Source organism: Schistocerca nitens, chromosome 4 (assembly GCF_023898315.1).
Source record: "Schistocerca nitens isolate TAMUIC-IGC-003100 chromosome 4, iqSchNite1.1, whole genome shotgun sequence".
Classification (NCBI taxonomy): Eukaryota; Metazoa; Arthropoda; class Insecta; order Orthoptera; family Acrididae; genus Schistocerca; species Schistocerca nitens.
Genome location: NC_064617.1, coordinates 552335976 through 552363009, shown reverse-complemented (window position 1 = coordinate 552363009; position 27034 = coordinate 552335976). Strand labels below are relative to the sequence as shown.

At 44.4% G+C, this 27034-nt stretch overlaps 1 protein-coding gene across 3 annotated transcripts in view; it reads right to left on the bottom strand.

The window, feature by feature from the left end:
• Positions 1-26231, bottom strand: part of LOC126253067 (para-nitrobenzyl esterase-like) — a 186356-nt gene extending 160125 nt beyond the window's left edge. For all 3 annotated transcript variants that reach the window (XM_049954155.1, XM_049954154.1, XM_049954153.1), the window contains exon 1: positions 26094-26231. In XM_049954155.1, the coding sequence (XP_049810112.1) occupies positions 26094-26156 (63 nt within the window). In that variant the 5' untranslated portion in view covers positions 26157-26231. The remainder of the gene's footprint in view (positions 1-26093) is intronic.
• Positions 26232-27034: the final 803 nt, after the last annotated feature.

Below are 27034 nucleotides of genomic sequence, written 5' to 3'. Positions count from 1 at the left end.
GCTGCCGGTCTTGCTTATGAGATGAAGGTAGCATCGTTGACGGAACCGACTGCGGACCTTTGGTGCAAAGCCGGGTGGAGGATCTGAATCAGAAGCTCAGACGGTTTGGCGACCGTGTTGGCTGCAGATTCCTTGACTTGCGCCATAGGGTGGTGGGGTTTTTGGTTCCGCTGAATAGGTCAGGAGTTCACTACACTCAGCTGGCGGCTACACGGGTAGCGGAGGCTTTGTGGCGTGGACTGGGCGGTTTTTTAGGTTAGAAGGCCTCGGGAAAGTACGGGGTGGGCTGCAATCTCAAAGGGTGCATGGCAAATACAGGACGTGCTTGGATCAAGGAACAGTCGGAATTGTAGTTGTAAATTGTTGTAGTTGTGCTGGGAAAGTCCCTGAGCTTCAAGCGCTAATAGAAAGCACAGAAGCTGAAATCGTTATAGGCACAGAAAGCTGGCTAAAGCCTGAAATAAGTTCTGCAGAAATTTTTACGAAGTCTCAGACGGTGTTCAGGAAAGATAGATTAGGCAGAATTGGTGGTCGAGTGTTTGTGTCTGTCTGTAGGGGTTTATCTTGTAGTGAAGTCGAAGTAGATACTCCGTGCGAATTGGTATGGGTGGAGGTTATACTTAACAGCCGAACTAAGTTAATAATTGGCTCCTTCTACCGCCCCCCAGACTCCGATGATATAGTTGCCGAACAGTTCAGAGAGAATTTGAGTCTCGTAACAAATAAATACCCCACTGATACGGTTATAGTTGGTGGGGACTTCAACCTTCCCTCGATATGTTGGCAAAAATACTTGTTCAAAACCGGCGGTAGACAGAAAACATCTTCCGAGATTGTCCTAAATGCTTTCTCCGAAAATTATTTCGAGCAGTTAGTCCACGAACCCACGCGAATTCTAAATGGTTGCGAAAACACATTTGACCTCTTAGCCACAAACAATCCAGAGCTGATAGAGAGCATCATGACTGATACAGGGATTAGTGATTACAAGGTCGTTGTAGCTAGGCTCAATAACGTTTCTTCCAAATCCACCAGAAACAAACGCAAAATAATTTTATTTAAGAAAGCGGATAAAGTGTCACTAGAAGCCTTCCTAAGAGACAATCTCCATTCCTTCCGAACTGACTGTGCAAATGTAGACGAGATGTGGCTCAAATTCAAAGATATAGTAGCAACAGCAATTGAGAGATTCATACCTCATAAATTGGTAAGAGATGGAACTGATCCTCCATGGTACACAAACAGGTCCGAACTCTGTTGCAGAGGCAACGGAAAAAGCATGCGAAATTCAGAAGAACGCGAAATCCCGAAGATTGGCTAAAATTTACTGACGCGCGAAATTTGGCACGGACTTAAATGCGAGATGCCTTTAATAGGTTCCACAACGAAACATTGTCTCGAAATTTGGTAGAAAATCCGAAAAAATTCTGGTCGTATGTAAAGTACACAAGCGGCAAGACGCAGTCAATACCTTCGCTGCGCAGTGCCGATGGTACTGTTACCGACGACTGTGCCGCTAAAGCGGAGTTATTGAACGCATTTTTCCGAAATTCCTTCACGAGGGAAGATGAATGGAATATTCCAGAATTTGAAACACGAACAACTGCTAGCATGAGTTTCTTAGAAGTAGATACCTCAGGGGTTGCTAAGCAACTTAAATCGCTTGATACGGGCAAGTCTTTAGGTCCAGATTGTATACCGATTAGGTTCCTTTCAGATTACGCTGATACAATATCTCCCTACTTTGCACTCATATACAACCGCTCGCTCACCGATAGATCTGTACCTACAGATTGGAAAATTGCGCAGGTCGCACCAGTGTTTAAGAAGGGTAGTAGGAGTAATCCACCTAACTACAGACCTATATCATTGACCTGTATTCAAACATTATGAATCACCTCGAAGGGAACGGTCTATTGATACGTAATCAGCATGGTTTCAATAAACATCGTTCTTGTGCAACGCAACTAGCTCTTTATTCGCACGAAGTAATGGCCGCTATCGACAGTGGATCTCAAGTTGATTCCGTATTTCTAGATTTCCGGACAGCTTTTGACATCGTTCTTCACAAGCGACTTCTAATCAAGCTGCGGGCCTATGGGGTATCGTCTCTGTTGTGCGACTGGATTCGTGATTTCCTGTCAGGAAGGTCGCAGTTCGTAGTAATAGACGGCAAATCATCGAGTAAAACTGAAGTGATATCAGGTGTTCCCCAGGGAAGCGTCCTGGGACCTCTGCTATTCCTGATCTATATAAATGACCTGGGTGGCAATCTGAGCAGTTCTCTTAGGTTGTTCGCAGATGATGCTGTAATTTACCGTCTAGTAAGGTCATCCGAAGACCAGTATCAGTTGCAAAGCGATTTAGAAAAGATTGCTGTATGGTGTGGCAGGTGGCAGTTGGCGCTAAATAATGAAAAGTGTGAGGTGATCCACATGAGTTCCAAAAGAAATTCGTTGGAATTCGATTACTCGATAAATAGTACAATTCTCAAGGCTGTCAATTCGACTAAGTACCTGGGTGTTAAAATTACGAACAACTTCAGTTGGAAAGGCCACATAGATAATATTGTGGAGAAGGCGAGCCAAAGGTTGCGTTTCATTGGCAGGACGCTTAGAATATGCAACAAGTCCACTAAAGAGACAGCTTACACTACACTCGTTCGTCCTCTGTTAGAATATTGCTGCGCGGTGTGGGATCCTTACCAGGTGGGATTGACGGAGGACATCGAAAGGGTGCAAAAGGGCAGCTCGATTTGTATTATCACGTAGTAGGGGAGAGAGTGTGGCAGATATGATACGCGAATTGGGATGGAAGTCATTACAGCAAAGACGTTTTTCGTCGCGGCGAGATCTACACTCCTGGAAATTGAAATAAGAACACCGTGAATTCATTGTCCCAGGAAGGGGAAACTTTATTGACACATTCCTGGGGTCAGATACATCACATGATCACACTGACAGAACCACAGGCACATAGACACAGGCAACAGAGCATGCACAATGTCGGCACTAGTACAGTGTATATCCACTTTTCGCAGCAATGCAGGCTGCTATTCTCCCATGGAGACGATCGTAGAGATGCTGGATGTAGTCCTGTGGAACGGCTTGCCATGCCATTTCCACCTGGCGCCTCAGTTGGACCAGTGTTCGTGCTGCACGTGCAGACCGCGTGAGACGACGCTTCATCCAGTCCCAAACATGCTCAATGGGGGACAGATCTTGCTGGCCAGGGTAGTTGACTTACACCTTGTAGAGCACGTTGGGTGGCACGGGATACATGCGGACGTGCATTGTCCTGTTGGAACAGCAAGTTCCCTTGCCGGTCTAGGAATGGTAGAACGATGGGTTCGATGACGGTTTGGATGTACCGTGCACTATTCAGTGTCCCCTCGACGATCACCAGTGGTGTACGGCCAGTGTAGGAGATCGCTCCCCACACCATGATGCCGGGTGTTGGCCCTGTGTGCCTCGGTCGTATGCAGTCCTGATTGTGGCACTCACCTGCACGGCGCCAAACACGCATACGACCATCATTGGCACCAAGGCAGAAGCGACTCTCATCGCTGAAGACGACACGTCTCCATTCGTCCCTCCATTCACGCCTGTCGCGACACCACTGGAGGCGGGCTGCACGATGTTGGGGCGTGAGCGGAAGACGGCCTAACGGTGTGCGGGACCATAGCCCAGCTTCATGGAGACGGTTGCGAATGGTCCTCGCCGATACCCCAGGAGCAACAGTGTCCCTAATTTGCTGGGAAGTGGCGGTGCGGTCCCCTACGGCACTGCGTAGGATCCTACGGTCTTGGCGTGCATCCGTGCGTCGCTGCGGTACGGTCCCAGGTCGACGGGCACGTGCACCTTCCGCCGACCACTGGCGACAACATCGATGTACTGTGGAGACCTCACGCCCCACGTGTTGAGCAATTCGGCGGTACGTCCACCCGGCCTCCCGCATGCCCACTATACGCCCTCGCTCAAAGTCCGTCAACTGCACATACGGTTCACGTCCACGCTGTCGCGGCATGCTACCAGTGTTAAAGACTGCGATGGAGCTCCGTATGCCACGGCAAACTGGCTGACACTGACGGCGGCGGTGCACAAATGCTGCGCAGATAGCGCCATTCGACGGCCAATACCGCGGTTCCTGGTGTGTCCGCTGTGCCGTGCGTGTGATCATTGCTTGTACAGCCCTCTCGCAGTGTCCGGAGCAAATATGGTGGGTCTGACACACCGGTGTCAATGTGTTCTTTTTTCCATTTCCAGGAGTGTATTTACGAAATTTCAGTCACCAACTTTCTCTTCCGAATGCGAAAATATTTTGTTGAGCCCAACCTACATAGGTAGGAATGATCATCAAAATAAAATCAGAGAAATCAGAGCTCGAACAGAAAGGTTTAGGTGTTCGTTTTTCCGGCGCGCTATTCGGGAGTGGAATGGTAGAGGGATAGTATGATTGTGGTTCGACGAACCCTCTGGCAAGTACTTAAATGTGAATTGCAGAGTAGTCATGTAGATGTAGATGTAGACGTAGATGTTATGGTAAAGAAATTACCGATCATTCTCCAAATTAATCTTAATATTACACTCCTGGAAATTGAAATTAAAACACCGTGAATTCATTGTCCCAGGAAGGGGAAACTTTATTGACACATTCCTGTGGTCAGATACATCACATGATCACACTGACAGAACCACAGGCACATAGACACAGGCAACAGAGCATGCACAATGTCGGCACTAGTACAGTGTATATCCACCTTTCGCAGCAATGCAGGCTGCTATTCTCCCATGGAGACGATCGTAGAGATGCTGGATGTAGTCCTGTGGAACGGCTTGCCATGCCATTTCCACCTGGCGCCTCAGTTGGATCAGCGTTCGTGCTGCACGTGCAGACCGCGTGAGACTACGCTTCATCCAGTCCCAAACATGCTCAATGGGGGACAGATCCGGAGATCTTGCTGGCCAGGGTAGTTGACTTACACCTTCTAGAGCACGTTGGGTGCACGGGATACATGCGGACGTGCATTGTCCTGTTGGAACAGCAAGTTCCCTTGCCGGTCTAGGAATGGTAGAATGATGGGTTCGATGACGGTTTGGATGTACCGTGCACTATTCAGTGTCCCCTCGACGATCACCAGTGGTGTACAGCCAGTGTAGGAGATCGCTCCCCACACCATGATGCCGGGTGTTGGCCCTGTGTGCCTCGGTCGTATGCAGTCCTGATTGTGGCGCTCACCTGCACGGCGCCAAACACGCATACGACCATCATTGGTACCAAGGCAGAAGCGACTCTCATCGCTGAAGACGACACGTCTCCATTCGTCCCTCCATTCACGCCTGTCGCGACACCACTGGAGGCGGGCTGCACGATGTTGGGGCGTGAGCGGAAGACGGCCTAACGGTGTGCGGGACCGTAGCCCAGCTTCATGGAGACGGTTGCGAATGGTCCTCGCCGATACCCCAGGAGCAACAGTGTCCCTAATTTGCTGGGAAGTGGCGGTGTGGTCCCCTACGGCACTGCGTAGGATCCTACAGTCTTGGCGTGCATCCGTGCGTCGCTGCGGTCCGGTCCCAGGTCGACGGGCACGTGCACCTTCCGCCGACCACTGGCGACAACATCGATGTACTGTGGAGACCTCACGCCCCACGTGTTGAGCAATTCGGCGGTACGTCCACCCGGCCTCCCGCATGCCCACTATACGCCCTCGCTCAAAGTCCGTCAACTGCACATACGGTTCACGTCCACGCTGTCGCGGCATGCTACCAGTGTTAAAGACTGCGATGGAGCTCCGTATGCCACGGCAAACTGGCTGACACTGACGGCGGCGGTGCACAAATGTTGCGCAGATAGCGCCATTCGACGGCCAACACCGCGGTTCCTGGTGTGTCCGCTGTGCCGTGCGTGTGATCATTGCTTGTACAGCCCTCTCGCAGTGTCCGGAGCAAGTATGGTGGGTCTGACACACCGGTGTCAATGTGTTCTTTTTTCCATTTCCAGGAGTGTATTTACGAAATTTCAGTCACCAACTTTCTCTTCCGAATGCGAAAATATTTTGTTGAGCCCAACCTACATAGGTAGGAATGATCATCAAAATAAAATCAGAGAAATCAGAGCTCGAACAGAAAGGTTTAGGTGTTCGTTTTTCCGGCGCGCTATTCGGGAGTGGAATGGTAGAGAGATAGTATGATTGTGGTTCGACGAACCCTCTGGCAAGTACTTAAATGTGAATTGCAGAGTAGTCATGTAGATGTAGATGTAGACGTAGATGTTATGGTAAAGAAATTACCGATCATTCTCCAAATTAATCTTAATATTACACTCCTGGAAATTGAAATTAAAACACCGTGAATTCATTGTCCCAGGAAGGGGAAACTTTATTGACACATTCCTGTGGTCAGATACATCACATGATCACACTGACAGAACCACAGGCACATAGACACAGGCAACAGAGCATGCACAATGTCGGCACTAGTACAGTGTATATCCACCTTTCGCAGCAATGCAGGCTGCTATTCTCCCATGGAGACGATCGTAGAGATGCTGGATGTAGTCCTGTGGAACGGCTTGCCATGCCATTTCCACCTGGCGCCTCAGTTGGATCAGCGTTCGTGCTGCACGTGCAGACCGCGTGAGACTACGCTTCATCCAGTCCCAAACATGCTCAATGGGGGACAGATCCGGAGATCTTGCTGGCCAGGGTAGTTGACTTACACCTTCTAGAGCACGTTGGGTGCACGGGATACATGCGGACGTGCATTGTCCTGTTGGAACAGCAAGTTCCCTTGCCGGTCTAGGAATGGTAGAATGATGGGTTCGATGACGGTTTGGATGTACCGTGCACTATTCAGTGTCCCCTCGACGATCACCAGTGGTGTACAGCCAGTGTAGGAGATCGCTCCCCACACCATGATGCCGGGTGTTGGCCCTGTGTGCCTCGGTCGTATGCAGTCCTGATTGTGGCGCTCACCTGCACGGCGCCAAACACGCATACGACCATCATTGGTACCAAGGCAGAAGCGACTCTCATCGCTGAAGACGACACGTCTCCATTCGTCCCTCCATTCACGCCTGTCGCGACACCACTGGAGGCGGGCTGCACGATGTTGGGGCGTGAGCGGAAGACGGCCTAACGGTGTGCGGGACCGTAGCCCAGCTTCATGGAGACGGTTGCGAATGGTCCTCGCCGATACCCCAGGAGCAACAGTGTCCCTAATTTGCTGGGAAGTGGCGGTGTGGTCCCCTACGGCACTGCGTAGGATCCTACAGTCTTGGCGTGCATCCGTGCGTCGCTGCGGTCCGGTCCCAGGTCGACGGGCACGTGCACCTTCCGCCGACCACTGGCGACAACATCGATGTACTGTGGAGACCTCACGCCCCACGTGTTGAGCAATTCGGCGGTACGTCCACCCGGCCTCCCGCATGCCCACTATACGCCCTCGCTCAAAGTCCGTCAACTGCACATACGGTTCACGTCCACGCTGTCGCGGCATGCTACCAGTGTTAAAGACTGCGATGGAGCTCCGTATGCCACGGCAAACTGGCTGACACTGACGGCGGCGGTGCACAAATGTTGCGCAGATAGCGCCATTCGACGGCCAACACCGCGGTTCCTGGTGTGTCCGCTGTGCCGTGCGTGTGATCATTGCTTGTACAGCCCTCTCGCAGTGTCCGGAGCAAGTATGGTGGGTCTGACACACCGGTGTCAATGTGTTCTTTTTTCCATTTCCAGGAGTGTATTTACGAAATTTCAGTCACCAACTTTCTCTTCCGAATGCGAAAATATTTTGTTGAGCCCAACCTACATAGGTAGGAATGATCATCAAAATAAAATCAGAGAAATCAGAGCTCGAACAGAAAGGTTTAGGTGTTCGTTTTTCCGGCGCGCTATTCGGGAGTGGAATGGTAGAGAGATAGTATGATTGTGGTTCGACGAACCCTCTGGCAAGTACTTAAATGTGAATTGCAGAGTAGTCATGTAGATGTAGATGTAGACGTAGATGTTATGGTAAAGAAATTACCGATCATTCTCCAAATTAATCTTAATATTACACTCCTGGAAATTGAAATTAAAACACCGTGAATTCATTGTCCCAGGAAGGGGAAACTTTATTGACACATTCCTGTGGTCAGATACATCACATGATCACACTGACAGAACCACAGGCACATAGACACAGGCAACAGAGCATGCACAATGTCGGCACTAGTACAGTGTATATCCACCTTTCGCAGCAATGCAGGCTGCTATTCTCCCATGGAGACGATCGTAGAGATGCTGGATGTAGTCCTGTGGAACGGCTTGCCATGCCATTTCCACCTGGCGCCTCAGTTGGACCAGCGTTCGTGCTGCACGTGCAGACCGCGTGAGACTACGCTTCATCCAGTCCCAAACATGCTCAATGGGGGACAGATCCGGAGATCTTGCTGGCCAGGGTAGTTGACTTACACCTTCTAGAGCACGTTGGGTGCACGGGATACATGCGGACGTGCATTGTCCTGTTGGAACAGCAAGTTCCCTTGCCGGTCTAGGAATGGTAGAATGATGGGTTCGATGACGGTTTGGATGTACCGTGCACTATTCAGTGTCCCCTCGACGATCACCAGTGGTGTACAGCCAGTGTAGGAGATCGCTCCCCACACCATGATGCCGGGTGTTGGCCCTGTGTGCCTCGGTCGTATGCAGTCCTGATTGTGGCGCTCACCTGCACGGCGCCAAACACGCATACGACCATCATTGGTACCAAGGCAGAAGCGGCTCTCATCGCTGAAGACGACACGTCTCCATTCGTCCCTCCATTCACGCCTGTCGCGACACCACTGGAGGCGGGCTGCACGATGTTGGGGCGTGAGCGGAAGACGGCCTAACGGTGTGCGGGACCGTAGCCCAGCTTCATGGAGACGGTTGCGAATGGTCCTCGCCGATACCCCAGGAGCAACAGTGTCCCTAATTTGCTGGGAAGTGGCGGTGTGGTCCCCTACGGCACTGCGTAGGATCCTACAGTCTTGGCGTGCATCCGTGCGTCGCTGCGGTCCGGTCCCAGGTCGACGGGCACGTGCACCTTCCGCCGACCACTGGCGACAACATCGATGTACTGTGGAGACCTCACGCCCCACGTGTTGAGCAATTCGGCGGTACGTCCACCCGGCCTCCCGCATGCCCACTATACGCCCTCGCTCAAAGTCCGTCAACTGCACATACGGTTCACGTCCACGCTGTCGCGGCATGCTACCAGTGTTAAAGACTGCGATGGAGCTCCGTATGCCACGGCAAACTGGCTGACACTGACGGCGGCGGTGCACAAATGTTGCGCAGATAGCGCCATTCGACGGCCAACACCGCGGTTCCTGGTGTGTCCGCTGTGCCGTGCGTGTGATCATTGCTTGTACAGCCCTCTCGCAGTGTCCGGAGCAAGTATGGTGGGTCTGACACACCGGTGTCAATGTGTTCTTTTTTCCATTTCCAGGAGTGTATTTACGAAATTTCAGTCACCAACTTTCTCTTCCGAATGCGAAAATATTTTGTTGAGCCCAACCTACATAGGTAGGAATGATCATCAAAATAAAATCAGAGAAATCAGAGCTCGAACAGAAAGGTTTAGGTGTTCGTTTTTCCGGCGCGCTATTCGGGAGTGGAATGGTAGAGAGATAGTATGATTGTGGTTCGACGAACCCTCTGGCAAGTACTTAAATGTGAATTGCAGAGTAGTCATGTAGATGTAGATGTAGACGTAGATGTTATGGTAAAGAAATTACCGATCATTCTCCAAATTAATCTTAATATTACACTCCTGGAAATTGAAATTAAAACACCGTGAATTCATTGTCCCAGGAAGGGGAAACTTTATTGACACATTCCTGTGGTCAGATACATCACATGATCACACTGACAGAACCACAGGCACATAGACACAGGCAACAGAGCATGCACAATGTCGGCACTAGTACAGTGTATATCCACCTTTCGCAGCAATGCAGGCTGCTATTCTCCCATGGAGACGATCGTAGAGATGCTGGATGTAGTCCTGTGGAACGGCTTGCCATGCCATTTCCACCTGGCGCCTCAGTTGGACCAGCGTTCGTGCTGCACGTGCAGACCGCGTGAGACTACGCTTCATCCAGTCCCAAACATGCTCAATGGGGGACAGATCCGGAGATCTTGCTGGCCAGGGTAGTTGACTTACACCTTCTAGAGCACGTTGGGTGCACGGGATACATGCGGACGTGCATTGTCCTGTTGGAACAGCAAGTTCCCTTGCCGGTCTAGGAATGGTAGAATGATGGGTTCGATGACGGTTTGGATGTACCGTGCACTATTCAGTGTCCCCTCGACGATCACCAGTGGTGTACAGCCAGTGTAGGAGATCGCTCCCCACACCATGATGCCGGGTGTTGGCCCTGTGTGCCTCGGTCGTATGCAGTCCTGATTGTGGCGCTCACCTGCACGGCGCCAAACACGCATACGACCATCATTGGCACCAAGGCAGAAGCGACTCTCATCGCTGAAGACGACACGTCTCCATTCGTCCCTCCATTCACGCCTGTCGCGACATCACTGCAGGCGGGCTGCACGATGTTGGGGCGTGAGCGGAAGACGGCCTAACGGTGTGCGGGACCGTAGCCCAGCTTCATGGAGACGGTTGCGAATGGTCCTCGCCGATACCCCAGGAGCAACAGTGTCCCTAATTTGCTGGGAAGTGGCGGTGTGGTCCCCTACGGCACTGCGTAGGATCCTACAGTCTTGGCGTGCATCCGTGCGTCGCTGCGGTCCGGTCCCAGGTCGACGGGCACGTGCACCTTCCGCCGACCACTGGCGACAACATCGATGTACTGTGGAGACCTCACGTCCCACGTGTTGAGCAATTCGGCGGTACGTCCACCCGGCCTCCCGCATGCCCACTATACGCCCTCGCTCAAAGTCCGTCAACTGCACATACGGTTCACGTCCACGCTGTCGCGGCATGCTACCAGTGTTAAAGACGGCGATGGAGCTCCGTATGCCACGGCAAACTGGCTGACACTGACGGCGGCGGTGCACAAATGCTGCGCAGCTAGCGCCATTTGACGGCCAACACCGCGGTTCCTGGTGTGTCCGCTGTGCCGTGCGTGTGATCATTGCTTGTACAGCCCTCTCGCAGTGTCCGGAGCAAGTATGGTGGGTCTGACACACCGGTGTCAATGTGTTCTTTTTTCCATTTCCAGGAGTGTATTATTTTGTAATGAATGAAAATTCTTCAGTGCCGCATTAGCTATAGAATATGGTATCTTGATTAGGGAACACAAGGGTTTTCACACCATTATAAACTGATTTTCAGGTGATGATAACTTTTCACTTCATTAGGTTAAAGAGGTTGTATGCTGTCCCAACGTTCAAGTCGTAAATCGAATAACTGCGTAACTTCTTAAATGGTTTATCACCGAATAGCTGTAATTGCAGTTTATACGCCTTAAGGTGAAAGCTAAAAGTGTCAGAATTCATGCTCCGCTGAAGTACCAAAGCTGTGTTATAATAAACTGAAGGTCTAAAAATTAACTCCCTACTAAATGTAGTCGTAAAATGTAGTCCACATTTAGAACAGGAGTAGAATTGGCACAAACAACATCTCCACAAGGTCAATAAAACCGTAGTTCATGTACATCACCGAAACTACTACGAGACCGTGGTGAAGTACAATGAAATTTTTAATCTGTCATGCAGTGATAGAGTCCTGAATCAGGCTACTGAAAGTCCATATTGTGTGGTATTCATTACAGAGGACTGTTGTGACAGGAGCACTGTAGAAGAGGAAATTGACAGTTTATAGGCGACCTACATTAGTTATGGTTTTAACCACCTCACAGAGATCTTGTATGTGGTAAATGTGCTCCTCTTTCAATATGGTCTGCATTTTAGGACTACGTTTATAAATAGTCAAGTTGTTAGACCCTGAATCTATCATAACACAGCCTTGGCACCTTAAACGAGTGATCTCAAGGCTATGCTTTATTGCACATCAGCGATTCTGAGGCTGTGGCCTATGTCGAAGCAGTTTAAAGGTCGTAAGGGGTTCACCACCCTGTTGGAGGAAATGTAATTTCGATGTATTGCTCACTTCTCTGACCTGCAACTGTATTGCAGCAAATATTTTCTGTCGCCGCAGCGCGTGAGCAATACATCTAAATTACATTTGCTCCAGCGGGGTGGTGAACCCCTAGCAAATGTAATTTCGTTGCATTGCTCACGCGCTGCCTGCGACAGAAAATATCTTTGCTGAAATATTGCCGCAGGTCAGAGCAGTCTCTTCACTTGTTGCAGTCGCTCGCTGCTACAGTGCAGTCGTAGGCTGTCGCTGGTGCGGCGCAGTTCAAGGCCTTGTATTGTATAATAAATTTTATTATTTTTATTGGCATGTGCGTAGTTAAGTCACTTGTCTGAGATGTTAATATGAATTTGTGCCAGCCGTTTTGTGATTCATCAGCACCAGTTGACCCAGATTTGTAATATTCAATTTTTCATATAATGGATTGTAGATCTGTATCAATAATGTAAATGATATTCAAAATATAATTTTTACCAGCCAACAAAAAAAGGAATAATTTTGCCTTACGTCATTACCAGGCCCGATCCTGTAATTTATTTAAATTTAAGTAAAATGCCAATAAAAATAATAAAATTTGCCTTACAATACATGGCTACGGACTGCGCTGCACCAGCGTCAGAATACAGCTGCACTGTTGCAGTGAGCGACTGCAACTCCCGCCGAGACTGCTCTGACCTGCGACTCTATTGCAGCAAATATATTTTCTGTCGCAGGTAGCTTGTGAGCAATACATCGAAATTGCGTTAGCTCCAGCAGGGTGGTGAACCTCTTACAAGGTCTTATCCTACTTTATGGAGTCCAAATGATGGCAGTGTGTTGTATCATGAAGAAAGTACACTCTCAAGAAAAATGAAAACACAGTTCAGTCGTTACGAGCCTAATTCGAAGCTTTCCTTTATCTCTTTATCACGTGTTTCTGTACTGCTTTCTTTCCTGCACACAGAGCCAAATTTTGTTATTGAATAAATATTGGTGCCGGCCGGGGTGGCCGAGCGGTTCTAGTCTCTACAGTCTGGAACCGCACGACCGCTACGGTCGCAGGTTCGAATCCTGCCTCGGGCATGGATGTGTGTGATGTCCTTAGGTTAGTTAGGTTTAAGTAGTTCTAAGTTCTAGGGGACTGATGACCTTAAGTTCCATAGTTCTCAGAGCCATTAAATATTGGTGATGTTTTACAGGGATCCCTCACACCTTTTCTTGCTGTTCTCTTTTTTTTCACCTAAGTTTTAACCTCTGAAGACCTTACAGCAATAAATTCCGATTTTTCACAATCGATGATTAACCTCTAAGAACTTACGCAATTAATCGGTTTACATATTGAACGTTGAGACATCGTACATTCTCTCTAGCTTCATCAAGTGAAAAGTCTTTCACCTGGAGACGCCCTTATAATGACGTGAAGCCGGTTATGTTGCCTAATAAAGGAACCTGTTTGCAGCTAATGTGGTCTTGGAGAACATTCGCTTGTTTTCAAAATGTTTAAGTGTTTTTTAATATTATTTTGGAGAATTTTTTGGAAAATTCTTCACAATAATAATGGAAGGTGGAGTTGACCTAATTGAAGACGTAAACTTTCATGGGCGGAATTCTCACAGTTAATAAATGTTCCACGCTATGATATGATCGAATGGATTTCACTTTAAAGCCAAGCGTTCCGTCTCCAACTGTGGAGGAGCTTTCCAGGAGAGACCACAGCTTCTTTGAATGTCTGATTCACACTGTGGCTCGCTACTGACTGTAGCTAAATTCCGCTTCCGCGTGGTTCCGCGCAGTGGCATGACGTCACTTGTTTTGAATACCAGAGCGCAATTGGCCTTTGTCACTGCCGTCGTCCGCTATAGCTATCACCCCAAAGTGGAAGACTGGTACACATATTCTTCAGCACTGGAATTAAGATGTCATTCAGTTTCACCCCCTCCTCTTTCCATCCCCCTCTTCCTTTCCATCAACAGGTGATCTGTAAATCTCACCTCTTCTACTACTGCCCTTGAGCTCTTCTAGTCGCTTTTTGACCATTCTTTTTGTAGTACCCAAGTACACCTCACCACAGCTACACGAAATCATGTAAATTCCCACTTTTTCCAGTGGTTGGCGAGCAGCCTTCACACATTTTAGGTGATCTTATATCTTCCGAGTAGGTTTGTAGATTAGCACTATGTTCCGGTTCTAAAAGATTTTTCCTATGCTGTTAGTAACGCCCTTAATAAAAGGCAGGAAAACTTTCGATTTCACCGTTGCTTGAGTATAACTATGATTTCTACAAGATGGTCATAACACTCTATTTGCCTCAGAGAACGAATAACCATTCTTGAGCGATGTAATTGTGAGATGTTTTAATCCTGCGTCAAGCAGATCTAGTTTGCAGATTTTCCTTGCTCTATCCGCCAAATGTTTTTATGAGGCTTCGCTTTTCTCGTGGTGGTGTATCGACAGGTAACGCTCTGTGCTTTTGTTTTCGGTAAATCGTGTGACCCAAGCTACCAACTTATTTCGTGAAAACAAGCACATCAAGGAAATTTAATCTTCCACCTGCCTCTTTCTCCATGGTAAAATGAGTCTTCGCATTGATAATGTTGAGATGTTTTTGAAAACGCCACAGTTCCTCCCTGTCATGCAGTCACATACCGGAACCAGATATTCGATTCCTTTTTCGCAGTTTCAAATGCCTGCTCCTCGAATTTTGTCGTAAAGAATTTCTCGATAAGTGTGAATAAGGAGCTACCCATAGCGACATCATCGGTCTGTTCACAGAACTCATCGTTCCATTTGAAATACATAATTGTGAGGCAAAAGTTAAACAGTTTGCAATATCGCGAGGCAAAATCCGGTTCCGCTGTTGTAATACTTCATTGAGTGGAACCATAGTGGACGTTAGGAAAAACTGGGAATCACAGGTGCTTGACTCAAAATTAAAACGTCTCACAAGTGAATTGCTCAAGCATGGTTATTCTTTCGCTGAGGTAAGAAAAGCGTTAAGACAACTGCGCAGAAATCGTAGCGATGCTGAAGCGCCAGCAAAATCGAATGTTTTCCTGCCTTTCGTTAAGGTCGTTGCTCACCAGACAGGAAAAGATCTTGCAAACGCAGAACTTCGCGATTACCTACAAACTCACCCGGAAGATACATAAGATCACCTAAAATCTGCCGAAGATGCTCACCAGCTGCTGTAAAAAGCAGAAACTTAACTGAAGCGAACTTCAAACATGTGTCGTCATTCCTTAGTACTTCTGTATTTGACTTTCTCCCATGCTGATTCTTTCAGACAGCACGCAAATAACTGGAATATATCAATACAGCATTTGAGAGTGACTGTACTTAGCAGCTTCCAACATATTTTATATATAAGTTCAAATTGAGGCAGTCATCCCTCCGAGATCCGAGGTTGACAGTACTTCTTTGCCATAACACCCGTGGTCTATGCATGGCGTCTTTGACTAGTAATGGGCACGTTTTGCGTCTCGGGTTCTAACCCACACACTGCTCAAGTTTTCAGTAAAAATCACCGGCAATGCCGGTCGAAGAATTCCGGCGTCAGAAGTCAACCTTGTTCTGCCAGTCGTCTTTTCAATGAGGTCGGAGAAGAGGATAGAGCTTCAAGGCACTCTCTTGCCTTTAGGGTGGGACACTACCATTAAAAGGCTGAAGAATGAACAATGATCATCGGCATGAGAATGCAGATTATAATGGAAAGCAATGCACTGAAGGCACATAGCGTGTACCCACGGGACATGCGGTATGTAACTGAAAAAAATTGTCTTGATGATCTCTCCATTGGCAAAAGATTCCGGATTAGACGAATATTTAGGATCTCTGGAAGGGAACTGCCAATGGGGAGGTGACCATGAGAAAAAGATGGACTAACCGACGCCGGGATAACAGTTTACTAGACAGAGCATGGAATATCACAAGTTACAAAATATTAACAAAGTAAAAATACCTGGAAAGATATATGGGTAGGCTCAATGTAGGTGTGGTGGGGATCAATGAGCTGAAATAGGACGAAACTAAGGATTTGCTGTCAGACGAATATGGGATAATATCAACGGCAGCAGAAAATGGTATAACAGGTGAGGACTCATTATGAATACAGACATGAGGCAAAGAGTGAACTGCTGTGAATAACTCAGTGAGAGGGTCATTATTATACAAAGACCAACGTCGACTAGAGATGGGGGATTCACTACTGGACTGATTCATAGAGTTGAATCTTTCAAAGGAGTGAACAATCAGTGATTCAGAAAAAAGAACGGTAGCTCCAAACGTTTCCCACAGCAGAGAGAGAGAGAGAGTGAGAGAGAGAGAGAGTGTCGGTGCCGATCAGCGGGGCCTCTGCTGGTCAGAGCGCACTGCACGCCATACAACACAGCCAGCGCCGGCTTCTGCCCTGCCCTGCTTCTGCCTTGCCGTCTCTGTGCTTCCTCTGCCGCGTGCAGTGTCTGGCGCACCTTAACTTAGCATCACACTCCGTCGGCGATCTTTCAGTCGCACGCCCTGCACTCTGGGCAGTTGATGCGAGCAACAGGACAGAGAGCCTCCTAGCGGAGAACATAAGAACTACTTGCAACAACCTGCTCGCAAGAGAACAGACGATTTGTCTCGGAGTGGGTGACTGGTGGCCGTTCACCGCTCCCCCCCCACCCACGGAACTCGCCCGCTCAACGCTCACCCCACCATTCTCGACTCTAGCCAGAGCGTTGAGCAAAGCAACTCAGGTGTCACTCTGGTCTCTGCAGTCTTAACTCACACAGTAATGCAGCTCGCGGCTCGACCTGCTTGACTCAGCGCCTCTGCATCGGAATTCTTCTCTACTGGATATTGTTCTTCGTAGTAATACTGGTATGTATATTACATTTGTTTTTATTTTATTTTTATTTGTTTAAATTGATCAGATTAGGTTCCTGACAACTCCTCTTACTATAGGATTTTTTGTTATGGACACCCGAATTTACGCTTTAATTTCGAGCAAACCGATAAACGTATCGCAAAATGTGATGCACCAATATTTTCCATGTTTTATTCTGCGTAAGGCTATATGCAGCACTTTGGTCTTACAGTCAAATTTATATATTTTTTTCTTATTGTAGTACGGATTTTGCGATTTTAGGCGTCTTTGGAAGGAAACGTTCACTTTAAAAATATATGCCTTGCGATGTATTTGTACGAGGTTAATGAAATTTTAATACATTCTAGCCAAATATATTGTTAATGTAAATCTCAAGTTACAACATTTTCCGATCACCAAAAAAAGTTGTTATTATTTTCGTAAAGTAAAGGGAAGCAGTGGTTGGGAAGGGAGTAAGACAGGGTTGTAGCCTCTCCCCGATGTTGTTCAATCTGTATATTGAGCAAGCAGTAAAGGAAACAAAAGAAAAATTCGGAGTAGGTATTAAAATCCATGGAGAAGAAATAAAAACTTTGAGGTTCGCCGATGACATTGTAATTCTGTCAGAGACAGCAAAGGACTTGGAAGAGCAGTTGAACGGAATGGACAGTGTGTTGAAAGGAGGATATAAGATGAACATCAACAAAAGCAAAACGAGGATAATGGAATGTAGTAGAATTAAGTCAGGTGATGCTGAGGGAATTAGAGTAGGAAATGAGACACATAAAGCAGTAAAGGAGTTTTGCTATTTGGGGGGCAAAGTAACTGATGATGGTCGAAGTAGAGAGGATATAAAATGTAGACTGACAATGGCAAGGAAAGTGTTTCTGAAGAAGAGAGATTTGTTAACATCGAGTATAGATTTAAGTGTCAGGAAGTCATTTCTGAAAGTATTTGTATGGAGTGTAGTCATGTATGGAAGTGAAACATGGACGATAAATAGTTTGGACAAGAAGAGAATAGAAGCTTTCGAAATGTGGTGCTACAGAAGAATGCTGAAGATTAGATGGGTAGATCACATAACTAATGAGGAAGTATTGAATAGGATTGGGGAGAAGAGAAGTTTGTGGCACAACTTGACCAGAAGAAGGGATCGGTTGGTAGGACATGTTCTGAGGCATCAAGGGATCACCAATTTAGTATTGGAGGGCAGCGTGGAGGGTAAAAATCGTAGAGGGAGACCAAGAGATGAATACACTAAGCAGATTCAGAAGGATGTAGGTTGCAGTAGGTACTGGGAGATGAAGAAGCTTACACAGGATAGAGTAGCATGGAGAGCTGCATCAAACCAGTCTCAGGACTGAAGACCACAACAACAACAACTTTTTCTTATCACAGGATGAATATATAACAGAAATCGTGGGTTCGTTTTGAAGGTCTCTTTCGTGGTTGTAAGAAGCTGTAACCATTGCATGGGGCATGGACTTTATACAGAGTGATATTTGATAGTGGTTGTGTGCGTGTTTGACCGTGCAGTTAGCTGTGTCCAGCGGCGCGCAGCGTTGTCACGTACCGTTTCCTACCCCCGGCGGCTGGGAAAAACAGCCACAGACAAAGCAAGCTCACAGGCGTTAATACCTTCCGTGCTGCCAATGTTACGCCTGAACGCGGCAACGTAGCAACTGATTTCCCTACCGCACACACTATTAAACTCACGAACAAACACGCTCACAATCATTATCCAATATCACTCTGTATAAAATCCGTATCCCACTGTATGGTCACAGTGGTTGCAGCTTCTTACAACCATGAAAGAGACCTTCAAAACAAACCCACGCTTGCAGTTATATATTTATCCTGTGATGAGAAAAATTTAGTTTACGAAAATAAAGAACTTCTTTTGGGTGATTGGAAAACGTTGAAACTTGAGATTTCAATTTACAATATTTGGCTATATCATATTAAAATTTCATTAACCTGGAACAAATACATCGCAAGCTGTATATTTCTAAAGGGAAAGTTTCCTTCTGAAGACGCCTAAAATCGCAAAATCCGTATTACAATATGAAAAAAGTACATAAATTTGACTTTAAGACCAAACTGCTGCATACAGCCTTACGCAGTATAAAACAAGGAAAATATCGGTGTACACATTTTGCAATACATTCATTGTTTCGTTCGTAATGAAAGCGTAAACTCATGTGTCCATAATAAAAAATCGGATAGTAGATTGGCCAGGTCAGGGAACCATAAAACTTAGTACATCACAGCTACTTAACAAATATATTATAACGTATGTCTTCTTTATGGATGTACTAGGCATTATTATCTTATGCCACTTTTATTAGAAAGGATCATACTCTAATGGAAACGAGTATATCTGCTGCGTTGTCCAGGCAAAAGCCTTTAGGTCTAAGGAAGTAACGAGCAGTAGTTGTAGCGTAGTATTGTGTCAATAATAAACTTGATCATTTGGACTGTGATGCCATCCCGATACAAATGACGGTTTTATCGATAGTGTTTCCAGCTTAAGAAAGAATTTTTCACAACTAATGTTATTTACCTCTGCGAAATTTTCGTTTAGGACAATGGGATCAGCTGTAGCTTTTACTTTGCCTTCACTTAGTCAACGTTTGTCTTGTAGATTCATGTATTAGCTTGCCTGAGTTGTCTTTTCTCTCAGGTTGATTGACTCTTGTCCTTTTTGCTTGTAATCTATTTGTAAGTTCGATTTGTAGCGTGAGATTCATCTGCTGTTACAATTCATCCGTTAGCCAAGGCATAGGTTTTCCCTTAAGGTTTCCATCTCCAGTAGCCCATATTTATCTTATAGTCGAGTTACTTTCTTAGTAAATCCAAGTTTGTATTTTATGTCCGGTAACAGAATGGAAGTAGTCTCCTAAACTCTCTCTTGTGCCCCTGCAGCAAGACCAGATACAATGATGCACTTAAAGTCTCTGCAGTGAATTGCAGTTTCTTTCTTGGATATTTTAGCGAGTAGGGCCAACATCTCCAAAATTGTCAGGAGCAGAACTCCAAATTTTAATGTTTGAGAGGTATAAATTACGCTGTTTGGAGATTTCGTTTCAAATATATGTATTAAACTGTAACTGTTTGCTGCATTATGGATAGGTCCAAGTAGAAGTAGGCAAGAGGCATCGTATTTGAAGAGAAAGCTTATGCTTGAATTTCACAGTGGAGATACTGAAAAATTATGTTAGCGTCACCATCATTAATTGTATGCTCTGACGCCAATTCTAATGTTGAAAGGACAGTTTCGAAACACTCTGCATTCAGAGGTTTGTAGAGGATACAGTTTGAGGGGCCCAACCATGATCCCTGTGAAAATTTGGCCTTACGTAATGAAGTCAGGTTTCCTGCTAAATGAAAAAAAAGTCTTCAGATTTAGAATATTAATAGAATGACTGCATTCACACTAGCGCTGTCGAGAGCACCTTCACCGATAGCTCTACTTTCCCTTCAACCACACAGCTTTGATGAACACCGGTGCAATCCTTCTCCACGTCAACCGACAACAATGCAGATTTCCATCTCTCGCAGGCTGCCGCTGCTTGTGCCGTAATACCGGCACCAGAAACGTTTGATGTCTCCCACCGGAGGGGTATGCCTTTTGCCTATAATACTATACAAAGTGCCCTGCGTAGGCGGAGATCCACAGATAGTCCGTGGTGACAGCCCTCAACCCTTCACATTAACATACAGTTGGGAATTTACACTGTTCATCTTGGGCAGGTTTGCATAAATAGCCCTAATGTTTTCAGTATCAGTAATATGACGCAGAGGGCACTTTTCCTACTGTGAAATCTACTTTGGCATACGTAAGAAAGGCCTTTCTGAAAGATGTGGAAAAATAGATGGTAATTTTTTTATAATGGGGTCAATTAAAACCAAATCAGATTTAGTTTAATATTACTGTAATTTTAAGTCGCACCTAATACATTGTTAGATTCCTGTTTTTCAGTTCTATTTTGTACTGGTTTTAGATACAGGTTCATCCATTTTAAATGCATATTTTCCTTGTTTAAGTGTATTTTTTAGGTATTTTTGTCCTTATTTTAACTATAAATGCGCACATTTAACATGGCAAGGCCAACTTGTGATCTAGCTGGGGCAAAACCACCATCGTGTTGACATAAAAAAAGATTTATTGAGATTTTATTAAATCTAGTCCAAGTTGTATTCTTACAACTGGGTCTTCACACTTTACACTCCATACAAAGAAATCATTGAATTAAAATGTGTTTTTTTACCAATCCCTAAGCCCATGCAAAGTAGCAGGTATGCCACTACTTAATATACTGTTGGCCTGTCTGTAAATAGATTCACAAAAACCTCATGCCATCGTTTTGATCAAAACTGTATAATCACTAAAGTCATAGAAAGTGTAGTCGAAATTACATTATACAAAAAAATAGGGGTGGGCCCAAAATCGCAGAGAGCCCTGAAATTCCTTAAAACTTCCCAGCCCCACCATAATTTTCGCTTACAATTATTAATGCATGTGCATTTGTTGTCATTTTACGTTTTTACTATTGAAGAGGTCTATCTGAAGAGTAAATACTTTAATTTCCAATGTACTTTTCAGTACTGGAGGACAGTATGTCAGCTACATCGCCTTCGCCTAGAAGAATTTGGAGCGACATATGGTACCATTTTACCAAAATGGGAAAAAAGGAAAATGCCGTTACTGCCAACAGATAATTTCCATTTCCTCTGGCTCCAATTCAAACCTGAAGAGACATCTAAAATCGAAGCATCCAACAATACCTGCGGAACGGTGTGGGTCAAGAAGTCGATCAAGATCGCCATCAATGGATGCAGAAATTCAAGAAATGATTTCTTGCGAATCTACTTCCACCTAAAATGAAGGTATTCTCCCAGAAAGCCAAACTGACTCTCAAGCTGTATCCAGCCCATCAGTGTCATCTGGTTCTGGACCAAGTCCTGATTAATCTTCTTTTGTGACCCCCTCAACTCCAACTGTTTATCATTTGCAACAACCCTTAACTAGATTTGTTAATATTATGAAGCCAATCACATTATACAAAAGTATGGCATTAGGTACACAACTTTTGAAAATGATTTGCAAAGAGTACCATCCTTTCTCTGTAGTTGAAGATGCAGAGTTTAAAAAATTTATCTCTATGCTTTTCCCAAATTATAATTCACCTAATCGAAAAACATTATCAAACTCTTTAATGCCCAGATTGTATCACGAGTTATTTAAAAAAATTAAAAATGATTTGGCCGCTGCAAAGGCAGTTTGCCTTACATCTGACGGATGGACAAGTATAAATAACAGAAGTTTCTATGCAGTCACAGCACATTTCATAGATGTGAACAGTCAGCTGAAGTCATACCTTCTAGAGTGCTCACAGTTCGAAGAAAGACACACCGCAGAAAATATTTCGAATTGGGTAAAGGCTGTTATTGCAAAATATAATATAAATTTTAAAGCCACTTAAGTGATCACAGACAATGCATCAAACATGAAAGCAGCTTTCATGCTTCTGAAACTCCCGCATATCCCATGTTTTGCACATACATTAAATCTCATTGTGCAACATGCGATACACAAGTTAATAAAGAAAATTGTTAAATTTGTGAAAAAGACAGTAATGTACTTCAAGAAGAGTTCTTTTGCATTAAACAAATTTGCTGAAGTGCAAAAAAATTTGAAAAAAGATAAATTGTAACTGAAAGAAGACATGCCATGAGATGGAATTCTACTTACGACATGTTAGAAAGATTTCTATTGAATAAAGATCCCATCATTTCTTGCCCATCTAATTTGGGTGGAAAGTTGATTACTTTAAACTTGAAAGACACTGACTGGGACATAATTCAACAATGTATAAGAATTTTGAAAGTTTTCGATGAGGTAACCAAAGAGATGTCCTCAGAGAAAACAGTCTCACTGTCAAAAATGATCTTTCCAAGATTAATGGCATGGCAACTACAGTCTTTGAAAGACAAAAATGAAAAATATCCTGAAGAAACACATGCATTAATAAATAATTTGCTGAAAGGCTTGTCAGAGCAATTTGGGGTCATCTCCAGCAATGAAGTGGTTGCACAAGCAACTATATTGGGCTCCCGGTTCAAAAAACAAGGATTTGCTGATGAGTCGACATTCCATGACTGCAACACGAGTGTCATAGCAAAAATGAAATCACTGCTAGCTCAACAAAAAGAAACACATCAACGATCTGAACCAGTTACCACCGTAAAAGGTGAGAGTTCTTCAATTTGGGAGGACTTCGATAAAACAATAAATCAGCTCCAAGGAAGTCATGACCAGTGATGTGCGGCAATTGTCGAACTCGACAAATATTAGTCTGAGGCATATTTGCGTAGAAACAGCGATCCATTAAACTGGTGGGGCACTAGAAGGTTGCTGTACCCAACACTGTATGAACTAGTCCTGCAAATGTTATGCATCCCAGGTACATCAGTTCCCTGTGAGCGTATCTTCTCAAAAGCAGGACAAATATGCAACGACAGAAGGAACAGACTCACTTCGAGTAAAATTGAACAAATTTTATTTATAAACCACAACATTGATTAGTTTTTCCTATAACATATACTCATTGTGTGTGTTGACTGTGCATACTAAAATATATTACAGTTTTTGTATGTTACTTTTTATGAAATTACATTTTGTTTAGATAATATGAATCAGTCTTATTTTCAAACTTTCCCTACCTGATAAAAATACTTAGAATTTTATTGTAATATTTTTCTTTTTTCCACCAGATGAAATGTATAACTTTTCTATCTCAAAGTGACTCAGGATGTAATATAAACCTATTAGTGATTTTTCCTTCATTGCGGACTGCAGTCGTACTGTACTTTATGAATGAAAATGCAACCATTTGATTAAGTTTCAATATTATTTCATTTCACACTATCACTTATTTAGATGTGGAGGTTTGTTTTGCAGGGAACTCAAAAGTGTCGTTATCAGCATGCTACTTTAGCTTTGTAGCCATTGTCATGTGCAAAGGTGAAATATTTATTACATATCTGACATGTGTGAATGATTGTTGTCACAATATTACAATCATTCAGACTTGACAGATATTTTATGACTATTTCACCTTTGACAATGATAATGGCTACAAAGCCAAAACCACGATAGTACAAAATAAATCAATAATCAAAAACTTTGTCATATTGAGGAAATTTCACTAAACAATACAAAATTATTACTCATTATCTGTGTTACTTCAAAATAGGATCAAATAACATCAAAATACAGGTATAGTGCTGGAATAAACCAAGTTTAAAGGTCAATGTGCCTCCCATTTATTTTCTATTGTGAATGAGTGGTGAGTTATGAAAAAGAGCTAGTTCATTTCAGGGAATGAACAGTTCTGATCCGATCTCTGAAAAGAACAGTTTTGCCCATCTCTAACGTCGACATCTGTAGTGCTATTGTGTTATTGTGTTAAGCTTTTCGCGTAAAATTATATCTCATAAAGGGTAAATTATGGCAACTCTCTAATTTCTGGAACCCTGTCAAAAATAACGTGAAATATTGAAAACAATTTTGTTTTCCAAGAAGACGTTAGACAGTTGCCCTGCATCTGGACTCGTGTAACGGGATAAAGTACGGGTAATACAGGTTACGTTAAGTTTTGCGAAATATTTTCATTAAAAAACTTGCATGATTCATTCGCAAGAGTAAACTCGACGGTCCTGTCAACTTAAATATCAAGTGCTCGTGACAAAAGATTGTAGAGCAAGACAGTTTTACTTTGACTTGGCGCCAACGAACAACGTAAATACTTACAAATTGTCTTTTTATTGTTTCAGTTTGATCTGATAGATTTGGAGATTCGCACACACATTACCACTGGATTGTCAGAATTATAATTTGTGTCACTCTCATTTAGGTATTTTTTTTTCAACCATCTGGTGGTCTATAAAGCGTTCAAAGTCTCTTCTGGCGGTGGAAACAAGGACGTTAGTGGGTCCAGAATCCGAACTTCGTATTTCTCAGAAAGCAATACTTCTGCTCCTCTCGAGAAGATCTGACAGCTGAAACCATCACTTTCTAGGTCACATTAACTCGTTAAAATAAATATTCATTAACAAAAAGGAAGTAATGTTCGATTAACCCTCCCATCGACATGGAGGTCATTGGAGACCGAACACAAGCTCGGATTGTGTCAAAGAAAGTAACCGGGCGTTTGCCTGGAACGATTTAGGGAAATCACGAAAAACTAAAATCTGAATGGCAGAACGTGGGTTTGTACCGTCGTCCTCCCGAAGACGAGTCCAGCGCGCTTATCTCTGCACTCGGTCTCTTCCCTAACAAGACAGATGACAAAGGCAATGTACAGATCGTCATTATTGATATATTCCTCGGAAGAGTAAACTACTGGGAACTTGGTATGGTTATAGAGTAAGGATTGTTGACAGTGCCTAAGGTATCGGTGATCGTCATGAAACACTTACAATGTTCGACAGATCTAGCCGAAAATCGAATTATCGGTATTGACCAGGAAGTAATATTGTAAACGATTCTTATCCTGAGGCTGACGTCGTACTCTCACATTGCCAGAAAGTTTCGTTGATTGGTTAGATGAAAGACGTTTTCAGTACCGAAACTTGTTAAGGATAGTACTACTATTGTTTACATATATGTGACAATCATTATTTTCAATCAGTTACATCATGACTACATTTATCTACAACAAATGAAGCGAAAGTACAAACGTCTTACCACGAAGCGGGACCACAATACTGAAACAAATACTACAATATCCATATAATAGTAATTAAATAATGCACTTTGTGGCTAATTTCATTTTTGTGACTATTGGTCCTTTCATGTTAAGAATTCTCCGCATCATGACTGTAATACGTCGAACTATTCAGAAAAATATACCTTACAGTAGACCGTTATAGATTGACAAATCATTTTTCCTGAACAGGTCATGAGTTTAGGAGAGTACAAATCGCGATTTTTAATATTTCGTTGAAAACAGTGTACATCACGAACAGAAACACATACTTAAAATTTGATCAAACATTTCAAGTAGATGGAGTGAATTTATCAATCTGCTCAATAAAACCTAGGTTTAACATCTAAATAGGACATATACTGTTTTAAATATTTGCATTAATTATGGAAGATGTGGAGGAAAGGCGGCCTTTACCTTAGCCAACACTGCAAAGATGAGAAGTAGTAACGACCCCACAGATAAGCTGGGAAATATCATGGTGGCTGCGTTTGCTACGACGGACAGACAGTTCTGCTTGTAACTAACTACCTACAGTGCGGGAGCGACACCTCTAAACCTCCGTAGCGCAACTAATGCTGTGAGGATGTTGGTCAAAGGTGTCTCTTGATTAGATTATTTTGAGTGTCATGTATTAACTCAGCAGCCCTAGCGTATAGATAACAGTTCAAGAGGGCAATTACGACAGAAAAAAGGAACGACAGATATAGATTTTAATCTATAAGATCGCCTCTAATAATCTTTTCATTTCAAATACTTCAACCCCGTCAATGCGTTTCTTAAATGTCTCATGATTAGCCTTCTCCCGTCAACAATTTTTTTCAGTTAGAAACGGAATTTGTCAACTTCAGATCTTCCCCCTGATATGCTTCACACGCTCAGTTCGTCCACAGCTATGCGATCTGTTGACTCATTTGAGCTCAGCGCCTACCTTTACTGGTGAGAAACTTCTTAAGACAAAGACATGGTAATCATGTCTCCATGAATAGATATTTAGTTTTTGTACTGTTGCAATAAATTATGCAATAAACTTAGCTAAGTATTAAAGTAATCTGGATTTGCTTATAGAACATTCTAAAGTATTCAACTTATAAAGTACAGATTGGTGCTCCAGTATTAATTTCACCACAACAACGTAGCTACAGAATTACAACTACTCCAAAACACTACTCAGATGTCAAGAATCTATACGAATGTGTACAGTTAATACATATTCTTTTAAAGGCATATTCTCATATAGGAATAAGAAACTGAGTCCCATGCTTCTTGACAGAGCATAGGAGAACGATGTGGGAGACCCACACCGAAGTACAAGGCAAGGACCTAATGGAGGTGGTTTGCCGTTGCCTTCCTACGAC